At 46.6% G+C, this 18,510-nt stretch overlaps 1 protein-coding gene across 2 annotated transcripts in view; it reads right to left on the minus strand.

The window, feature by feature from the left end:
* The window catches only part of RNF111 (ring finger protein 111), a 306,333-nt gene that overhangs the window by 164,975 nt on the left and 122,848 nt on the right, over positions 1-18,510 (minus strand). For both annotated transcript variants that reach the window (XM_069222081.1, XM_069222080.1), the window contains exon 4: positions 6,579-6,742. In XM_069222081.1, coding sequence (XP_069078182.1) covers positions 6,579-6,742 — 164 coding nt within the window. The remainder of the gene's footprint in view (positions 1-6,578; positions 6,743-18,510) is intronic.

The raw sequence follows: 18,510 nt of genomic DNA on the forward strand, positions 1-18,510 counted from the left end.
GATGAGTGAAGTACGTTAGCACAGTTTCCTGTTTTGTCCTCGTCTCCAAATATCTGTTGTTAGAGCACCAGTGAGCATATCTTCCCCGTTTTGCTGCATAGCTTTTTCTCGCAGTAGCCCTTCTTGCTTCCTTAATGATTTCCATTGTTCTAAGCAGCAGTTTGAGGTGCCCAAATTCTAGGTATTCAGGAGCCAAGTTGCCAGGCTGAGTGTTGCTGGCTCCGGGTGTTACACTCTGCCTTCCTGTTTTGTTAACAGATCCGGTTGTGCTTCGACTGTTATCCTTTGCCCCCTGGACATCTCTAGTAAGTCGGAGTACCAGGTTTGTCTGGCCTATTGTGGTGCAATGAGGAAGATATGTGCCCCTTGATGCCTGCCCTTTTCCAGCACCTTTGGTATCAGGGGTACTGCGGGAAAGGCGTAAACATATCTCCCTGACCAGTTTATTGATGGGGCATTTCCCTCCGACTGGTGGTGTTGAAACCTGGAGGAGAAGCGTTGGTATTTGGTGTTGTTTGCTGCTGCAAACATGTCTATTTCTGGTTTTCCTCATGCCATGAACATTTTCTCCAATGTCATTTGCTTTAGTTCCTATTTGTGGGAGCTGCTTTCTTGTCTGCTTAGTTTGTCTGCCTCTGTGTTTTCTTTTCCTGGTAGGTGGACTGTTGGCAATGTGATCTTTTGTGGTACTGCCCACTGCCACATCTTGTGGGGTAGTTTGCTCAGGGCGAATAACTTCTTTCCACTTTGTTTGTTGAGGTAGAACACCACTGTTGTGTTTTCTGTTGTATTAGTACACAATTCTACAGGTTGTCTGTCACTGTTCCCCAACCCTTGTGGAATGCATCCGGTGTGATGGTCACCATTGGATTTGGTGCCTTGAATGGTCTTCCCTACTGTCAAGCTTTTGGATTTCAACCATTATGCTTCCTTTGTATCTTTGCTGTGTCAACTATTAGATCCTCCCAACTCCCTGTGGCTTGCACCATTTGCTGCAGATCCATTCCTGGAAAGTTTTCAAGTGCAGTCTTGCATGTGTTATGAGCAGTATGCATGACACCATCATGCCCATTAGTTTCATAACTGCCCTCACTGTTAGAGACTGTCCCTTCTCGTATAGGCATACTTGGTCTGTGATCACGTGTACCCTCTTCTGTGCAGGATATGCTTTGGTTGTCCCTCCCAGAAACACCTTTTCTTGTTCTGGTTGTGGTGACGAATTTTGTATTGTATTGAGAAACTCAGACTTTGTAGTGTTGTGATTGCTGTTTGAATACCTTTATAACATTTCTGTTTGATTGTGCCTTTACTAGCCAATTTGTCTAAGTATGGGTAGACATGGAAACCCCGTCTTCTTAGGTGTACTGTAACTGCGGCAAGGAACTTTGTGAAGACCCGTGGTACTGATTTATGCCGAAGGGCAGTGCACCTTGTCTAAAGCAAATCCGAGGTATTATTTGTGTCTTTTGTTCATTGGGATGTGTAGGTAGGGGCCCTATAGGTCTAAGGTCACCATATAACCTCCTGTCTTTAGAAGTTGTATAACCCCTTGATGTTGCTGTCACTTGAAGTGTTAGTATGAATAAATTTATTTAAAGAAAATGAGGTCTAGGATTCATCTCAGAGTTAGATCGCGTTTTGGGACCAGGGAATAAGGAAAATAGTTTCCCTTGTTCCTTTCCCTGGTTGGTACCCTTTCGATGGCTTTCTTGAGTACTTTCACCACTTTCCTTAGGTGTATAATTTCCTCTCCCCTTGAAATTTCTCTGGTGTTGGCAAAATTTGAATTGGTTCTTTGATAAGTTCTATACAGTACCTGTGACGTATCACATTCAAAATCCATGTGTTTAAGATGATTCTCTCACACTCGCGTGGGTAATTGATTATTCTGCCTCCCACTGGTGTTATGAGGGAACCAGTGTTGATGGGCAAGTCACTTGCTTGTTGCTCCTCCTCCTCCTTGGGGAGCTTGTCCTCTTCCCTTGTCTTGTGCATGAAATTACTGATTAGCAGGATGTTGCCACTGCTGATGTGTGGTCTGCTGCTGGGCTTGGAGAGATTTGCCTTGTGGTTACTGCTGTGCTGCCCCGATGAGAAAGGTGCTCTGCCGATGGGTCTTCTGGCTATGTTTTCTCCCCTTCTGAATTTGCCTGTGTATTGTAGAGCCCCAATTGCCTGGACTGTTTCATTGGTCTTTTTAAGCTGTTGCAAGGACTCAATTGCCTGGCTGAACAGGGCGTCTCCTGTGAAGGGTATACAGATGACAGAGCCAAGCACTGCGCCTTAGTGTACTGCCTGTGCACATCCGCCTGCTGTCAGTGTCTGTAGCGTCTAATGCTGATTTCAAGCAGGTGATGGCAATGTTTTTCCATCCTGCATCACAGTCTTGGCTCTTTTCTTATATTCCTCTGCTCTGGCAGATGCTGCATGAGAGACTCCATCTTGCCACATTGCTGGTGTCCATATCTGTTCAGTAGGGCATTGGAGGTGGCAATCTGCCACTGGGTTGCAGCCTCCCTCTCCATTTCCGTGCCCACCAGGTCAAGCCATATTGAGAAAGGCGCAATTTAAGGAAAGTGGGTATTGTCTCTTTCCTGCTCTGCCTGACGTACAGACCACCACCTACAACTTTCCTGGTGACAGAAATGCCGCCACGAAGCTCAAAACAAGCTTCCAGGCCAGCACAACCAGGAGTAAAAGACTGATTGAGACCAAAATACAGCAGGTATGTGAACTTCCTAGGATCCTTTTGAAGACTAAACCCTGGCACCCACATTCATTACCTTGAACCTTCCCAGGTGATACTCGTTCTCCGTAATTATGCCCACCTACCCTTGGTAGTCATTCTCCTCTCCGCCTTTCTCTTGAAGCAATTGGTCCTCCCCTGTCACTTTTTTTTGGGGGACCCCACACACACCCCGTCTTGGATGTTTCTTTCCAGCACCACGTCGTCATTTTTTCAAGTGCCCTCCCACTACATTCTCCTGGTACCAGTTTAACTCTTCCCACCTCCTTTACACCATCCATCGCACTCCTCCCCTCTGCACCAACCTCAAGCTTCATTAATAAAAATGAAATACAAGGCACTGGGCAGAGCCATTACAGTAACCTCCACAACCTTCCTCTACCTTACATTTAGATGAGAGAAGTCTGGGGAGTCCTACTGTAACAGCTCCCACCAGCACCATGTATTTTACGCTGGGCTGGGACATGTCAGGATGGTGCCAGTGAGAGTGCATATTTTCAACTGAAATCTACACTCTCCAACATCAAACTTCTACGTTTTCAGCTCACGCCTGCTGTTTGATGCTGGTTTGCTGACTCGCCCACGGTATATTTGGGACAGGTAGATTTTGCACCAGTCACAAAAATACTGCAAATGTTACTTTGTTGTCCCAAAATGATTGTTTTGCTGACACAAAGTTTGTCATAGTACACCATGTTGTTCTGGGGGGTCTTCTGATAAATGCAGAAATCCACCAGCATGTCTGTTAGCAGAAGCAGGTTGGGAAAGCCAGATAAGATTCTGGTCATATCCACCCAGCAGATCCAATGCCTATCCTGATATTCCTAACCCTACTTCTAAAGATGATTATTGTAATATATAGTTATTATCCCAGTATATGTCAATGATAAACCTCTGCAAATATAGATTGTAGGAAACTGGGTTTTGGGTGAATAGTCACCTCCCCACACACATTTTGCCAGATAGGTGATGTTAATTTTCACTAAAGTGCACTGTGTTCCTGCTAATCAGGTCCCCAGTGCTAGTGTTCCTTCTCCAAAAACAAGACAACCGGTCCCTTGATCCCCAAGTGGCCAGGCCTTGAGCATCTCTGTAAGTCCCTAGTGAGTGGTACCTCTGGTGCCTAGGGCAGAGGTACTGGGTCCCTAAGGGCTGCAGCACAGCTTGGGCCACCCTAAGGGACCCAGCACCAAACTAATACAGACTGCCACCGCAGGTTATGTGACAAGGTGCTTTGAAAAGTCAAAACATGACATGACACGCACTTGTGTGCAATGTCCCCTAACACGGACTGTAATATTCATATGTCACCCCTACAGCAGGAATTACAGTCCTAAGACAGGTTGCATTATATGACAGGTGGGGACATCGCTGCATGAGTAAATATGGCCCTACCATGTCTTTGTTGATTCTTAGACATAGTAAGTGAATGGTGTAGCCATTTTAAGCACATCTGCTGGACACTGGTCAATAAGAGTTCCCCAGCTACATGATAGCTTCACTGAACCAGAGATGTTCGGTATCAAACATCTCGTATCAATAAACCCTCATTGATTCCAGTGATGGATTTATTAATACACGCACCCAGAGGGCATCTTAGAGGTGTCAGCTGAAAAACCTACCAACTAGTGGTGTGCTGACTGACTGGTTTTAATCAGCCTGAGCCCAACAGACATGTTTCTGACCCACAAGGGTAAGAGCCTCAGCTCATGGGCAGTCAGAAACAAAGCCTGCTCTGGCAGGGGTGTTACACTTCTCTCCCAACAGGATGACCTGCAAGTCTGCATTCCAAGGCAAGGGGCTTAAAAGAGCACATCGCCTTTAGTATGCAGATTTGGTTTCCCTCAGAGGTGAGGAGATGCCGACCACCTGGCCAGGGCTCATTTGTCACCTGGACAGGGGGGGAAAATTCCTCTAGGGCGACAAGCCTGAAGTGAACACAAATTTAGGAATTCCACCATCTTGTGTGTGGTGAAATTAGGAATTCTGTGTCAGGGTGATGCCTACTCCCCAAAGGAAGTGGTTATTTAGGGGGGCGTAGTGACTCCAGGGGTACGTGGCCCATTAGCTACTACCCCTCACTTCCCTAAACAACCCTAAATTGAGTATTCAGGGGACCCCCCTGATACCAGGATTTCAGATTTCAACAAATACAAAAGAAGGAGTGGACTAAGAAGAATGGTGACCCGAGAACTGAGAAGCATGACTGACTTGGCGTCAACCCTACCAACTGCACCCAACCCTCATGGAGCAACCAATTCACCATGCTGTTTTACCAAATCCACGAAACTCAGAGAGCTGCCAGTGCCTCGCCAACCACCAGAAGAATCTCCCTTGGAGCAAAGGAGGTGCTCCCCTGTATCTGCAGGCACCGCTTGTAAAGTCCGGTAGCCTGCCCCGTTGGCCACTGGGCCCTCCGAGGGATCAATGAGCCAGGAGAAGACTGTTTTGCGCCAAGGAGGTCAGCCCCGTCACTTCACCAAAGTCCCCAGACACTGACACCACCTAGAGGCTTCCTACAAAAGCAGACCTACTGAGCCACCAGGATCCACAAGGCCATTCAGGAGAGTGCCCCCCACCTTGTTTCCCCTCTTCACCAGGTCACCAAGACCCAGAGCCAGTCTCTCACCACTGCGATTAGAGGCCTCAAAGCAGCTCTGCAACTGAACCCACACAGACCGAGTCCGAGGGAGCTGACGGTGCCCACGGAGTCCTGAGACCCTCTAAGGCTGAGCCTACGCTTGGGTTAGGCAAGACTGGAATCCCAGTCACCACTTGCCGCCTCTTTCTGCAGACCCTATCTACCAGGAGCGTCTCCGGTGACAAGAACCTGATGTCTCTGAACACCTCTGCAGCCGGCTGCCCTGGCCCGAGAAGAGGAGGACCAAAGGGGTCCCCACGCCCCGAGCATCTCAAGAACTGAGCCCCTGTGTGGGTTTGTCCAGACTGCCACTCAGTACCTGCTTGCAGCATCTTTGTGAGTAGTCTGTTCCATACTGAAGTGAATGGGACCACCAATGTTGTAATACACCTCTGCACCCGGATGCCCCAGATCTCCCGAGGTAACCTGCTGCTATGGCCTTGGACCCTGCCACATACTCACCTAAAGTCCTGGAGAACAGCCCTGCAAGTCGATGTGAAGGGTCCGAATGTAGCATATGTTTTACCCCCATAGGATAACATTACTGCACCCACAAATTGCCATACTGAACTCAGACACCCACTAACCTCGCCAACATACTGCACGCCATCCACGCCTCCTGCCAAAAACTGGATAGGGAAAGTGAAGGTGGACATCATACGTGTATGACAAGATTAATGGAACACTGGGAACGCACCCTTTCCTGGATTTTAGAATACATACTTACACTGACATCAAAGGCGGCCCTGCTAGACATATTGGACACCTGGGTAATACTAGGGGACAGAGGTACTTTATGGGAATGGCCACAGTAGTGGCGAAAAGAGATATTGCCATTAAATGATAAAGGCCCACCGCACCAACATTGTCTGAGTGCAGATGGGGAATGGACCAGTGTGCCACGCTGGAAGAACCTATTTACATGGCCAGAGGAAGCTTTCGCAAACACAAGTGTATATGGGGGAAAACTATGGCCTTCAACGTAGGGATTTTGTATATCTTTCCCTCGCACGTATTGGGTTGGTCAAAAGGGTGTGGTAGCAATATCTGTGTTGTGTTTTACTTTTTATTTCACTTTCTCGCCAATGTAGCACCTGTTTTATTGGAAATCAATAACATTGGTTATAAATAAAAATAAAATTGAATTTAGTATGGACTTATTTCACACAAATGAATTCAGAGTTAGGGTACCATCTTCATCCACAGTAAGATCTACAACTTCCGCTGCATTCTGTCTCAGAGGCTGGATGACTGTCGAAATTCTACTCCGACTCCGCTGCTCCTGAGGCCGAGCAGACTGAGAATTCGAACTATGTCCCCAATGAGATCTTGAGTGGCCAAGAGTGTTACGAGACCTGTTGAGAAAGCAAGGATTAAAATTAAATAACCAAAATGCATTTCTGTATCCGTTTTCTATTTCACATGTAGTTTAAGTAGGATTTTGTTACACAAGTAGTTGATGCGCAAGGAAACTAAAATTGTTTAATATGTCTTTACAATCACTTTGTACAAAGGGAAAGTAAACAGACTAATTTGATTATGTATGGTCTGAAAGTACATAAAAACAAACAAACAAAAAAAGTAAAAAAAAAAAAAAAAAAAAGAAAGAAACCAATTGTTCAACGTAATTGTAAGAAAGTGCAATTTTCTAGCATAATTACCCTAACGTTTTGCCTGATGTCAGTGTGTTTAGAATGTATGACTATTGTGGTATTGCAAGTTCTTTACATTCCTCCTGGATAAGCTTCAGCTGCTCGTCTCAACTACCACAAGAGAGCTTTTGCTAACCGGACACCTGTTCACTATCACTAAGGGATGCCTGGACTCAGTATAGAGTGCCACACCATAGGTGTATACCATAAACTGAGCCAGCCTCCTACATTGGTGGTGCAGCGGTGGGATAAGACACTTGCATTGCTTTACCACTTGGTCAGCAGTGACTTATCATAAAAAAGGTCACTACTAACTATTGGTTACACCCTACACTAGTAACTTCAGGAACCCCTAAACTGTTGCCTGGGTAGTCAGGGGTCTAGCACAGCTTTTTCTCCAAGCCTCTTTACAATTTAGAAACTTAGAGTAGGTAGGTGTATCACATACACTACTCTAACACTGTGTCTTTAGTGGAGAACACTGACCAGACTCAAGAGTCTAGGTATAGGGCCTGAGGGTGCTTAGGTACAAAGAACTTAAGTCCCTGTGTTCAGCTAGAAACTTAAAGACAGGTAGTAACCCCAACAAGGCTATTCTCCTAGATCTACTTATTCAGGACGACCTTAAGAATCCCGATAAGGACAGGGAATTAGATGAAGAGGGTGAACCCCCAGTGGTGGAAAACGAGGTACCAGGTACTTTATATGACCTCACTGGCACGAACCATGAAGATTCTGGAGAGAACCTTGGGCCTGCATGGACCTGTGCTGGTAGCGCAAGAGAGGGTCGAAGTAATAGCCCCCTTTATGTCCCCCTGTGCTGGTAAAAAGGGTATCCTCCTCATTTTCAACTTCCCTAGCCTCAGCATCTGCTGTTGGCACCAGTCACTCTAGCTCAGATGAGGGGTCCCTAGATAGGGGGTTCGTCCTGCTGAAACTTGAGAAGGCCAAGCTCAAGTTGAAAAGCAGCAGCTCGCTTCAGAGAGAGAGAGGCCCTAGAGATGGAAAAGGAAAGAAATAATCTAGTGTTAGAACCCCATGATGGCAGCATAAGAGAGTCCAGGGTCAGGGAAGACACCTTAGATTCCAGGAATATCAGCAGGATAGTCCCTCCTTAGAAGTCTGTGGATGATGTCCATAAGTGGATCACTGCTTTAGAGAAGGCCTGTAAAGTACAGAAGCTTCCTCAAGGGAAGTGGGCAGCTATCCTGTGGCTCACCTTTGCAGATAAAGGCAGAAACAAACTTTAGACTGTGAGGGAGGAATATGCAGATAACTACCAGGTCCAGAAAGAGGCTCTGATTGATGGGTTTGGGCTCACAAGTGATGAGTATAGGATTAAGTTCAGAGAAACTCAGTAGGGGTCCTCCCAAGACCAGGTAGATTTTGTGGACTGTTCAGTTAAGGCTCTGGAAGGCTGATTACATGGTAGCAATGTGTCTGATTACAAAGGGTTGTACAATGTTATCATGAGAGAACACACCCTTAATAACTGTGTGTCTGAAAAGTTCCATCAGTATCTGATGGACTCCGATCTAACTTCTCCCCAAGAATTGGGAAATAATGCAGAAACGTGTGTTTGCACCCGGATGAGTAAGAAAACTCACAGTGGGTGTGACCAAAAGAAGAAGGGTTCTCTTAAGATCCAGGAGAAAGATGGGGAAAAGTCAACAGAAAAGAAGAAAGTATTTATCAGGCCCACAAACTTCTTCTGGGAGTGGGTCCAAATCCTTTTCCAAAAAGAAACCATGGTGCTTCTAGTGCAGGGGAAAAAGGCCATAGGACAGGTGATGGCAATTGCCTTAATAAAAGCACCATGGGTCCTACTACCACTCCTTCTACTGCCCCTAGCAATAGCACTGGTGGTAGTACTTCAATCAAGGGAGTAGCTGGGTTCACCTTGGGGAGTGCAGTGGACTCTGGCATAGTCAGTGAGACCACTGAGGCTGTCTTAGTATCAGAGGGTGGCATTGACCTTGGCCTCTGGCTGCCTGGCCTCCTATTATGAGGAAATACAGGCAATACCCTGTCATAAATGGTACAGAGGCAGGTGCTTACAGAGACACAAGGGCCAGTGTTTCTATGGTGACTGAAACAATGGTGTCCCCTGAGCAAATCTTACTTGGTCACAATTATCATCAAGTCACCCAACAAACGAATACTAGAGGGGTTGCAGTACTTACACGGCGAGATCTTCTTCTTAAGGTGGTCAAGAAAAAGGTGGATAATATGGGCCGATGGGTGATAATAGAGTGTGTTATGGGGCAATCAAATTTTACTGTATGTTCTATTTATGGCTCTAATGCTGATGATCCAGCTGGTATTAATATGTTGAATACTGAACTTGCGCTCTGGGCCTTACCGCTTATTGTATGTGGGGATTTTAATATACATACTGAGACTAATATCCCCTTACAGAATCAGGGTCCATATGTTGGACGAAAGCCGAAGGTGTTTCGCGCTTTACAAATGTTGGTGCAGACTCATGGTCTTGTGGATGCTTGGCAGCATTGTATGCCTATGGATCCTGGTTACACCTTCTTTTCATACCCCCACCGGAAGTCCGTCCGGTTAGATTATTTTTTTTTGTCTCCATCGTTATGCGAAGGAATTCTGGTGGAAAAATTTCCTAGGGTCATATCTGACCATAATCCCTTGGTAGTACAACTCTCGGACTTGCGAAAGGAGCGACATTTGAGACCCTGGTCTTTTGACCGGGGCTTGCTGCTTGACTCAGCTTATGTGTCACGGATGAAAATATGGTTAACTGAGTTTTTGGGCTTTAACAGGGGTACGGTTCCACCGGAGGTGTTATGGGATGCTTTAAAGGCTGCTATCCGTGGGGAAACTCTGAGTTACGCCCTTAGGCGGGAGAAACATCGGCACCTAGTTATATCTGCGGCCCAGACCGAATTGGCTTCTCTGGAGAGTCAGATAGTGGGGTTTGCTAGGAATAATGCTCCAATACAAGATACTTTGGATAAGATTACGGTCGTGAAGGGCAAGATCATTCAGTTGTATTTAGATCAAGACATCATTAAAGCCCAGATTCGTACGCAGGAATGTTATGAGTTGAGTGAGAGGGTGGGCAAGGTGCTTGCATATAAGACTAGACAAAAGACGGCTCGGAGTGCCATTTTGGCAATTAAAGATAGGCTGGGGCAGATTGTGTATGGAGATACGTTAGTACTACAGGTGTTTAAAGAATATTATTCCGCATTGTACCAGCAGGAAAACCTCTTCTCGGATGAGAGAGACGAAAGGATGGCTCAGTATCTGAGTGACATGTCAAGCCCAAAGCTACCGCAAGAAGAGGGCTGTCAGTTGACTGCCCCTATTGAGTTGGAGGAGATTGTCTTGGCTCTAACTGCTATATCTAATGGGAAAGCTACTGGCCCTGATATGATCCCAATAGAATTCTTTAAAACGTTTTTTGAGGAATTGAAGGATGATATCATGGCACTCTTTACGTCAGTACAGGCTGGAGAGCGGGCACTGGGCTCATGGCTGGAGGCTAACATTGTCATATTTTTTAAAAAAGAGAAGAACCCACTTTTGCCAGGCTCCTATCGACCTATCTCATTGATAAACGCGGATGCTAAATGGTATGCCAAAATCCTTGCGGTTAGGCTTAGTCGAGTTATTGGTGGGCTTGTTTCCCCTTGGCAACATGGGTTTATCCCCGGGCGGGGGACCGCTGATCATGTTAGGCGGGTTATCACCATGTTAGATGCATCTCAGGCTATGGAGGCCCCTATGGCATTAATATTACTAGATGCCGAAAAGGCTTTTGATCGGGTCAATTGGAAATACTTATGGACAGTGCTCAGTAAAGCTAATATAGGGGCTGGTTTTATTAAGGCTATACAAGGTCTATATCAGAAGCCCCTTGCTCGAATTCAATTAGCTGGGGCAATTTCAGAACCCTTCTACATTACAAGAGGAACTAGGCAGGGCTGCCCCTGTTCCCCTTTATTGTTGGCACTTTATATAGACCCCTTGATTCAGAAGCTATTGCAAAGTACATTGATCTCGCCTATGGTAATGGCGGAGGGCAGGTTCAAAATCTTGGCATATGCTGATGACATAGCCGTCACTACCCCTGAACCAGGGAAGGCGATCGAACAAATAGAGAAATTAGCTGCGGAGTTTGGGGAAATTTCAGGCTATGCATTAAATAGGAGTAAGTGCCAAATATTGGGCAATGAGTGGGCCATTATTGAAGACAGCAGGAGGGCCAACCAAGTGACCTATCTAGGTGTCAGATTGTCGGCTAACTTGGACTTGATAGTAGAAAGCAATCTTGCTCCTGTCTTAGCTAAAACTAGGAAAGAGTTGCATCATATGAACAATCTGCATTTAACAATTATGGGTAGATGCAATCTCATTAAAATGATTTTTTTACCTAGGGTCCTATATTTTTTCCGCACTATTCCACTGGAATTGAATAAAGAATGGTTTAAGCATATGGAGAGCTTAGCGATTAGTTTCATTTGGTCTTTTAAAAAAGTACGGCGGGCATATAAGTATTTAGTGCTACCCAGAGAGAGGGGGGGGTGGGCGGCCCCTCATTTTCTATTTTATTACTGGGCATCTGCATTGCAATATATCCAACCATTAATAAATCCACAGGTTGATAATCAAGATTCTGGCGAAATTTGTCCTACTATATATAATATGATTTGGGGAAGGCATGCTAATGCAGCTTTCTTGAGAACAGTGGAGCCTAGTTATTTTAAAAAAGTGAAGTTTAAGACTGTCTGGGCTGCATTTAAGGTATGGACCAATGTTAAAAAAAAAAAATTGGAATTGGCCGGATTAACTTTTATACCCCAATTTTGAATTCGTCGGTACTTCCTGATATTTTTAAGGATGAATACTGTGGCAGGTGGGCACAGCTTGGTGTTCGGTGTATTGGTGAATTTTATGGGAACACCCACCTTAAATCTTTTGAAGAACTAATAAGTGAATTCTCATTGAGCACTAAGGATTTTTTTAAATATTTGCAAATCAGACATTTTCTGGGGGCAAATTTTAGATCAGCATCTGGCCAGGTGGGGGATAGAATCCCAGTTATGGAGGTTCTTCATAATTCCACTAGATGGCGGGTTTGCTCGCTTTATCCGCTCTTTTTGAACCTAATGCCAGATGACTTGAGTAAACAGGCGGAGAGGTGGGCTCGGAATATTGGAGCTTCTGAAGTATCAGTACGTACCTCTTTAGATATGGCACAGCGTTTTATATTATCTGCTGGACCACAAGCCCAACATTATAAGACTATTTTTCATTTATACTATACTCCCGCTAAGCTATTTAACTGGGGCAGCACAATGGGTGTGGTGTGTCCCAGATGCAAAAGTGTATCAGCCGACCTAGTACATATGTTTTTTAAGTGCAGCAGGCTACATACATTTTTTACTGATATTGCTAATTTTTTAACTAGGCTAAACTATCGGGAGGTGGAAATTACGCCGCAATTAGTATTACTTGGAACTGATGGAGCGGTATACCCAGAATATTCACTGAGGTTTTTGTTTCTAGCTATGTCTGTGACCCGCTGCTGCATTGCATCTGATTGGTTGGAGGCAAGTCCGCCAACTTTCAACCATTGGCTGGCTCAGATGTGCTCACTGTTTTATTCAGAGATGGGTTCTTATGCGTGTAAAGGCCGCGGGCGCAAACGGATGGGTGAAGCTATCTGGGCCCCGTTTGCACAGTGGCTAAGCAATAATTGAATCAGGCTCGTAGGGGATCTATTTATTTATTTAATCACGCTCAATTTTGGCACTTTATTTGTATTCTAAGGTATTGTATTCTAAGGTTGTGAACAGGCTATCTCATATACCCCTTTTCAGTGGTCTTGATGTCTGTTGTAGATCGATGAAATGAATTCATGTAATGATATGTATTTATTTAATGTATTCATTGTATTTATTCAGCCTTCGTACTGTTTTGGTATTTGTATACTGTGCATCTTCAAAATAAAAAATAAAAAAGTCATCAACACAGATAACATCACTAAGTGCCCCCCCATGGCAGTTGTTAACCTTAGCGGGCGCTACTGACGCTGAAAGAGTTGTGGCGTCCTCTTCTATTCCTGTACAATGTATAATGGACAATGATTTGGAGACCTCAGCCTGGGCTGAAGCGGAGTTACAGACCCATGCAGCAATGCTGGGTATCCCTGCCAATGCCTTTGTGGCAACTAGAGCACAGGCCAGGAAACAGAGAGAACCAGGAGCACCGGAGCCTAAAAGTACACACCAGTCAGCTCCCAAGAAGAGAAGTAGGAGGGGTAAGAAATGATCACCTGCCCAGGAGTCATGTGAGGATCAGTCACCCCAGGGGGATGATCTTACTTCTTGTGCAGAACGTGCACTAGAGGAGCTAGGAGCTGACACAGCAGAGCTCCAGGGTGCAGGGGACCCTCGAGGGAAGAACTGAGTTTGGAGCAGAAATCCTGCCCCTCTCTTGAAGGCTCAGGCAGCAAGCTGCTGCAGGAGAGGCAGGGGATGTCAGTAGACCCCACAGGGGCTATAGGGAAAAGGGGCTTCTATACTCTGCGGCTAGACCTCAAGCATGGTACCATCAGGAGGGGGGTCTTAACAGAGGTTTAGGAAGTTGTTATTGACCTTAGCCTATAACATTTCTCTTGCAAGACATTTTCACTGGCCCCATATGTCTGAAGACATCGTGGAGTTTTGTCAATTCTGTATTACCTGCCAAGCCAGTGGCAAGACAGGTGGCACTACAAAGGCTCCCTTAATCCCACTTCCGGAAGTTGGGGTAGCCTTTGAGAGGGTAGGGATTGACATTGGTGTTTGCCCTTACCCTCCTACAGCATCTGGGAACAGATTTATTATGGCGGTGGTGGACCATGCCACCAGGTACCCAGAGGCCATCCCCCTTAGGTCCACTACAGCTCCTGCTGTGGCCAAGCCTCTTCTAGGAATCTTTTCCAGCATGGGCTTTCCTAAGGAGGGTGTATCCAACAGAGGTGCAAACATCATGTCTTGATACCTCAAACAATAAGGAAGAAATGTGGTGTAACCTATAAATTCGCCACTCCTTATTATCCACAGGGAAATTCTGAACTCTTCTCCCTAATCAGACCATCTGGTGTGCCCATGACATGGACGCAGGAGATAGTCTGCCTGTGAGGAGTACAATCTACAGGCAGCCTGACTATGTCAAAGATTGCATCAGGGCAGAAGTCCAAAAGATGCTGGATTTGGGGGTGATTGAGGCCTCCAGACAGCCCTTGGGCTAGCCCAGTAGTGCTTGTGCCAACACCTCACTCCCATGGTGGAAAGGGAGAAATTAGGTTTTGTACAGACTAAAGAGGCCCCAATGCAATCACCAAGACTGATGCCCATCGGCTTCCTAGGGCAGATGAGCTGATAGATACTATTGTGTAGGCATTTTAGTTATAGCTCAATGCATGTTATTTTAACATACTAGGTCTGCCGCTGTGCACTTTAACCTAGATATATTTTATTCGGCTTCGCTTTATTATTGGTACAGTAGCCACTTTTACGGTCTTGCTTTATTTTCTATCTGACTGTTTTTGCCTAGGCCAGCACTCTGTTCTCAAACAAGACATTCTTGCTCATTCTGTGCTTCTTCCAAGGCTGCAGTAAAATAGGTTAGCGGTGAACGTGGTATAAGTTAAGTCTCTGACATTCATAGAAAATGCACATCCTTACGCAGGGACATTTTCTCAGAACATCAGCTGCTTTATCATAAAAACACTTCCCTGTCCCTTACACGTTAGAGAGAGATTTCAGCCAGAGAACCACGACTGTATGCTGATTGCTGAAAGATTCGCTACAGCTGCTTTTGCAGACTTCAGGCCTTTGCTCAGGTATGGGGTACGATGTCTTCACAGGGGAACCTGAAGGGCAGAATTAGAGCTTAACACGCTGTGCTCTATCATAGCCTAGGTAGGAATTAGTCTGTTGACTCTAGTGACAATATGGTAGCATTATTTTTATGTTTTACTCTCCTTGTCACAATTTTAATCTGGTCATGCTGTATCGTCCTGGTTATTGCAGTCCATCCTTTGCTATCTAAGATGCAGTCGCTTTATTAAAGCATTATTGAAATATATACTGCCTCTGTTTGTAATTGTATATGTGAGACTAATGTAACTGAGAGGAACGGATAAGACCTGAGTGACCACGGCCTCCCCAAGAAACCAGTTATGTCATGTGCTCGGCTGCCCAATCATCCTTGCCCTTGGGTAGTGATAAGGCACTGCTAGTTAGCCGGAGCAGAATCCGTATTGGAGCGACAGGTGTCACCTGTAGTGGGCCAGACTCAGTCTCCCACACCGCAGGCGATTCTGACACTCAAAATCCAGTAGTCTCATTAGAATAATGAGAGCCTACGCAAAAATACTCTGGCTTCAGCCAAGTACCTCAGTACTTCTGACCTGACAGCAGGCTATTGGCAGACCAAGCTAACTGATGAAGCCAAGCCTAAAACAGGATTTTCCACCCTCAGGGACATTATCACGTCACAGTGATACCATTTGGTCTGAAAAACACACCTGCCACATTCCAGAGGTTGGTGAATCAAGTTCTGACAGGCCTGGAAGACTTTAGTGAAGCATATCTAGATGATATTGCTGTCTTTAGCTCTAACTTGCAGGATCACCTGGTCCACTTCAGGAATGTACTTGAGGCCTTGAAAGGCTACAAAATGCCAGATAGGCCAGAGTAAAGTGGTTTACTTTGGCCACATGGTAGGTGGAGGCCATGTTCAGCCCCCACAGAGCAAAAATGAAACCATTATAGATTGGTCAGAGCTTTTCTGGACCTGAATTGGTACTACAGGAGATATGTAAAATGGTGTAGCTCCATTGTAGCCTCCTTGAATGATCTCTCCTCCAAAAAGATGCCTAAAAAGGTACAGTGGACAGTTAGCTGTCAAGAGGTGTTTGATGCCCTGAAAATGTCATGTGCTCAGCTTCAATTCTCAAAAGACCAGACTAACCAGGACCCAGGGTCTGTGCTCTCTTCCCTGAATTTGGCTGCTGGTAAACTTTTTACGCCCACAATCAGCATACTGGTGCACCTATGTTAAGTCCCTAGTATATGGTACTTAGGTACCCACCAGGGCATTGGTACACCAGGCCCCCCCCCCCCCCCCCCCCCATCGGCAGCAGCATGTATTGTGCCACGCATGAGGGACCATGAAAACTGTGTCTGCAGGTCTGCCATACCAGCCTGCGTGAGATGGTGCATGCGCCCTTTCACCACAGATATAAGGCTTGCCTTATATCGTGGTCACTGCACATAGATACTGTATGTCACCCCTCTGGTAGGCCCTTCAGCCCAAGGGCAGGATGCATGTCTCTAAGTGGAAGGGTACCCCTGCATGAGCAGGGTGCCCCTACAGACCCCAGGCTCCATTTCCTGGACTCTGTACGTGAGGGGAAGCCGCCTTAAGGTATGTAGTGGACACTGGTCAACACAAGTGGTCCAGTTCCATAATGGCTTCTCCGAATTTAGTATCAAACATGTTGGGATCATGCAACTACAATGATTCCAGTGCTAGTTGCAAGATACGATCTACTCTGGGGGCTCCATAGGGGATCCCCCAGTTCTGCCTGTGCAGTCTTACGGGGTCCAGCTGCCAGCCCACTCTGCTGCTGACCATAGCTTGCTGGTGAGCCTAGCTCAGGCCGGAGAGGCAAAACAAAAGATTTCCTGCGAAGGGGAGGTGTGTCCACCGCACCCGTGTATTAGGTGTCTAAAGGCTGTGGTTGGGTGGCCTCTGAGCGTCACCAGACTGCTTTGAAGGGCACATTTGGTGCCCCCCTTGTATGCGGTTTGCACCAGGTCAGGAACCCCCGGTTCCTGCTCTTGCGCAAAACTGCACAAAGGACAGGGGAGTGACCACCCCCCTGTCCAGCCCCTCCCCTAGGGAGGTATACAGAGCTCTGTCAGGTGGCTACTTGACTCTGCCATCTTGGAAACAAGATGGTCAGAGGCCCATGGGAGCATCTGACTGGTTAGGCCAGGTAGATGATGTCCCTGACCCCCTCTGCCACGGGGTCGGGGACATCACTTCAGCGAGTGATCACTTCAGAGAGTGAACAATCCTCATTTAGGGTTACATAGGGGATCCCCTTTGGTTGGGTTCTCAGATTCATCAAGCAAGACTCTCCAAAGACCTCTCCAAAGACATCTTCAGCTCTTGGCCTCCGAAATCACTGCTGGTCTGCTTTGGAAGAGAAACATTTCTGCTTCTGGTGGGAAGGCTCCAATTGCAACACTGTTTCACCGGATCTTGCAAGAATTCTTCAACATCCAAGGCTGTGCATGCTCCAGGGTCACAAGGACTCTGTTTGCACCTGGAGGCACGAAGGAATTTCCCTTGGAATGAAGGAGTCCCTCCTCTACATCCACAGGCACCTCAAGACAACATCTACCGGCTGGTGGGGTCAGCTGTCTCACGGAAACTGAAAGGCTCTGCTTCACAAGAGGTGAGTCTGTGGCTTCTTCTGGGTCCAGCTCGTTTTGTGACCAACTTGGGAGACTGTGGGCCCCCACTCCTGCCACTGGATCTTCTGTGCACCGAAACTGTTGCACTTGCCAAGGCTTGTTGACTCTTACTCCAGGAGATCTTCAGGCACCAAGAAGCCCCAGCCTTGCAACCCTTGTGAAGTGGGACTTCTGTTTTGTCGTGCTGCTCAGACCTCCTTATGACTCCCTGTGTAATCACATGTGGGTCACTCATGGGGGCTCCAACGACTTCTGCTGGCCTGCTGAGTGCCAGCCCTGACTCCCTCTCCAGGGTAGTCTCCCGGGCCTTGCTGGTTCCCAAAACTCTGCAAATCCATCTTCAGCTCCTGCTTGCATTTGCAAGGTTTGTTGGTGACCTGGCTGGTCACTGACCCTCCTGCAATCCGGCGACTGGCGAGGAACAGCTTGTATGCGACTCCTGGGATATTCTGCAGCTTCGGGACCTCACAGCTGGACTTCTTCCTCCATCGACTTGACCTCTAGGAGGGTGGGCATTGCCACCTGCACCACCTGGGCACCTTCAAGGGTGCTGGACTCTGTACCCTTCCGTTTCAGGTCCTCCACGTCCTGAATCAGTCCTTGGGTTCCACCGGCCTGGTACCCAGGTCGTGACAGCAGCTGGGCAATCCGAGGCTTCCAATGACTTCAGAGAGAGTTCCTTCTCCCCTCTGCATCCAAGTCCCTCCTGTCTTCTGGGTATTGTCTGGTGGGGGCACTCTACAACCCTCCTCTTGTCTGTTGGCTTCTTTCACTGACTTCAGAGATAGAAGATGTAACAGTGTTAACTCTGCATGAGGAAGCTACATTTTAAAAGTACTTCTGATATTTGAGGCTCTATGCATACGTTTCTTGCTGTATCCTACCGCTGTCCTCCTTTCTCTCCATTTCTCTATTTTATCATTAGGTTTTTTAAACGTATCTTAGCTACTCCTCGATCAT

This window comes from Pleurodeles waltl, chromosome 3_1, assembly GCF_031143425.1.
Source record: "Pleurodeles waltl isolate 20211129_DDA chromosome 3_1, aPleWal1.hap1.20221129, whole genome shotgun sequence".
In the NCBI taxonomy this organism is placed as follows: Eukaryota; Metazoa; Chordata; class Amphibia; order Caudata; family Salamandridae; genus Pleurodeles; species Pleurodeles waltl.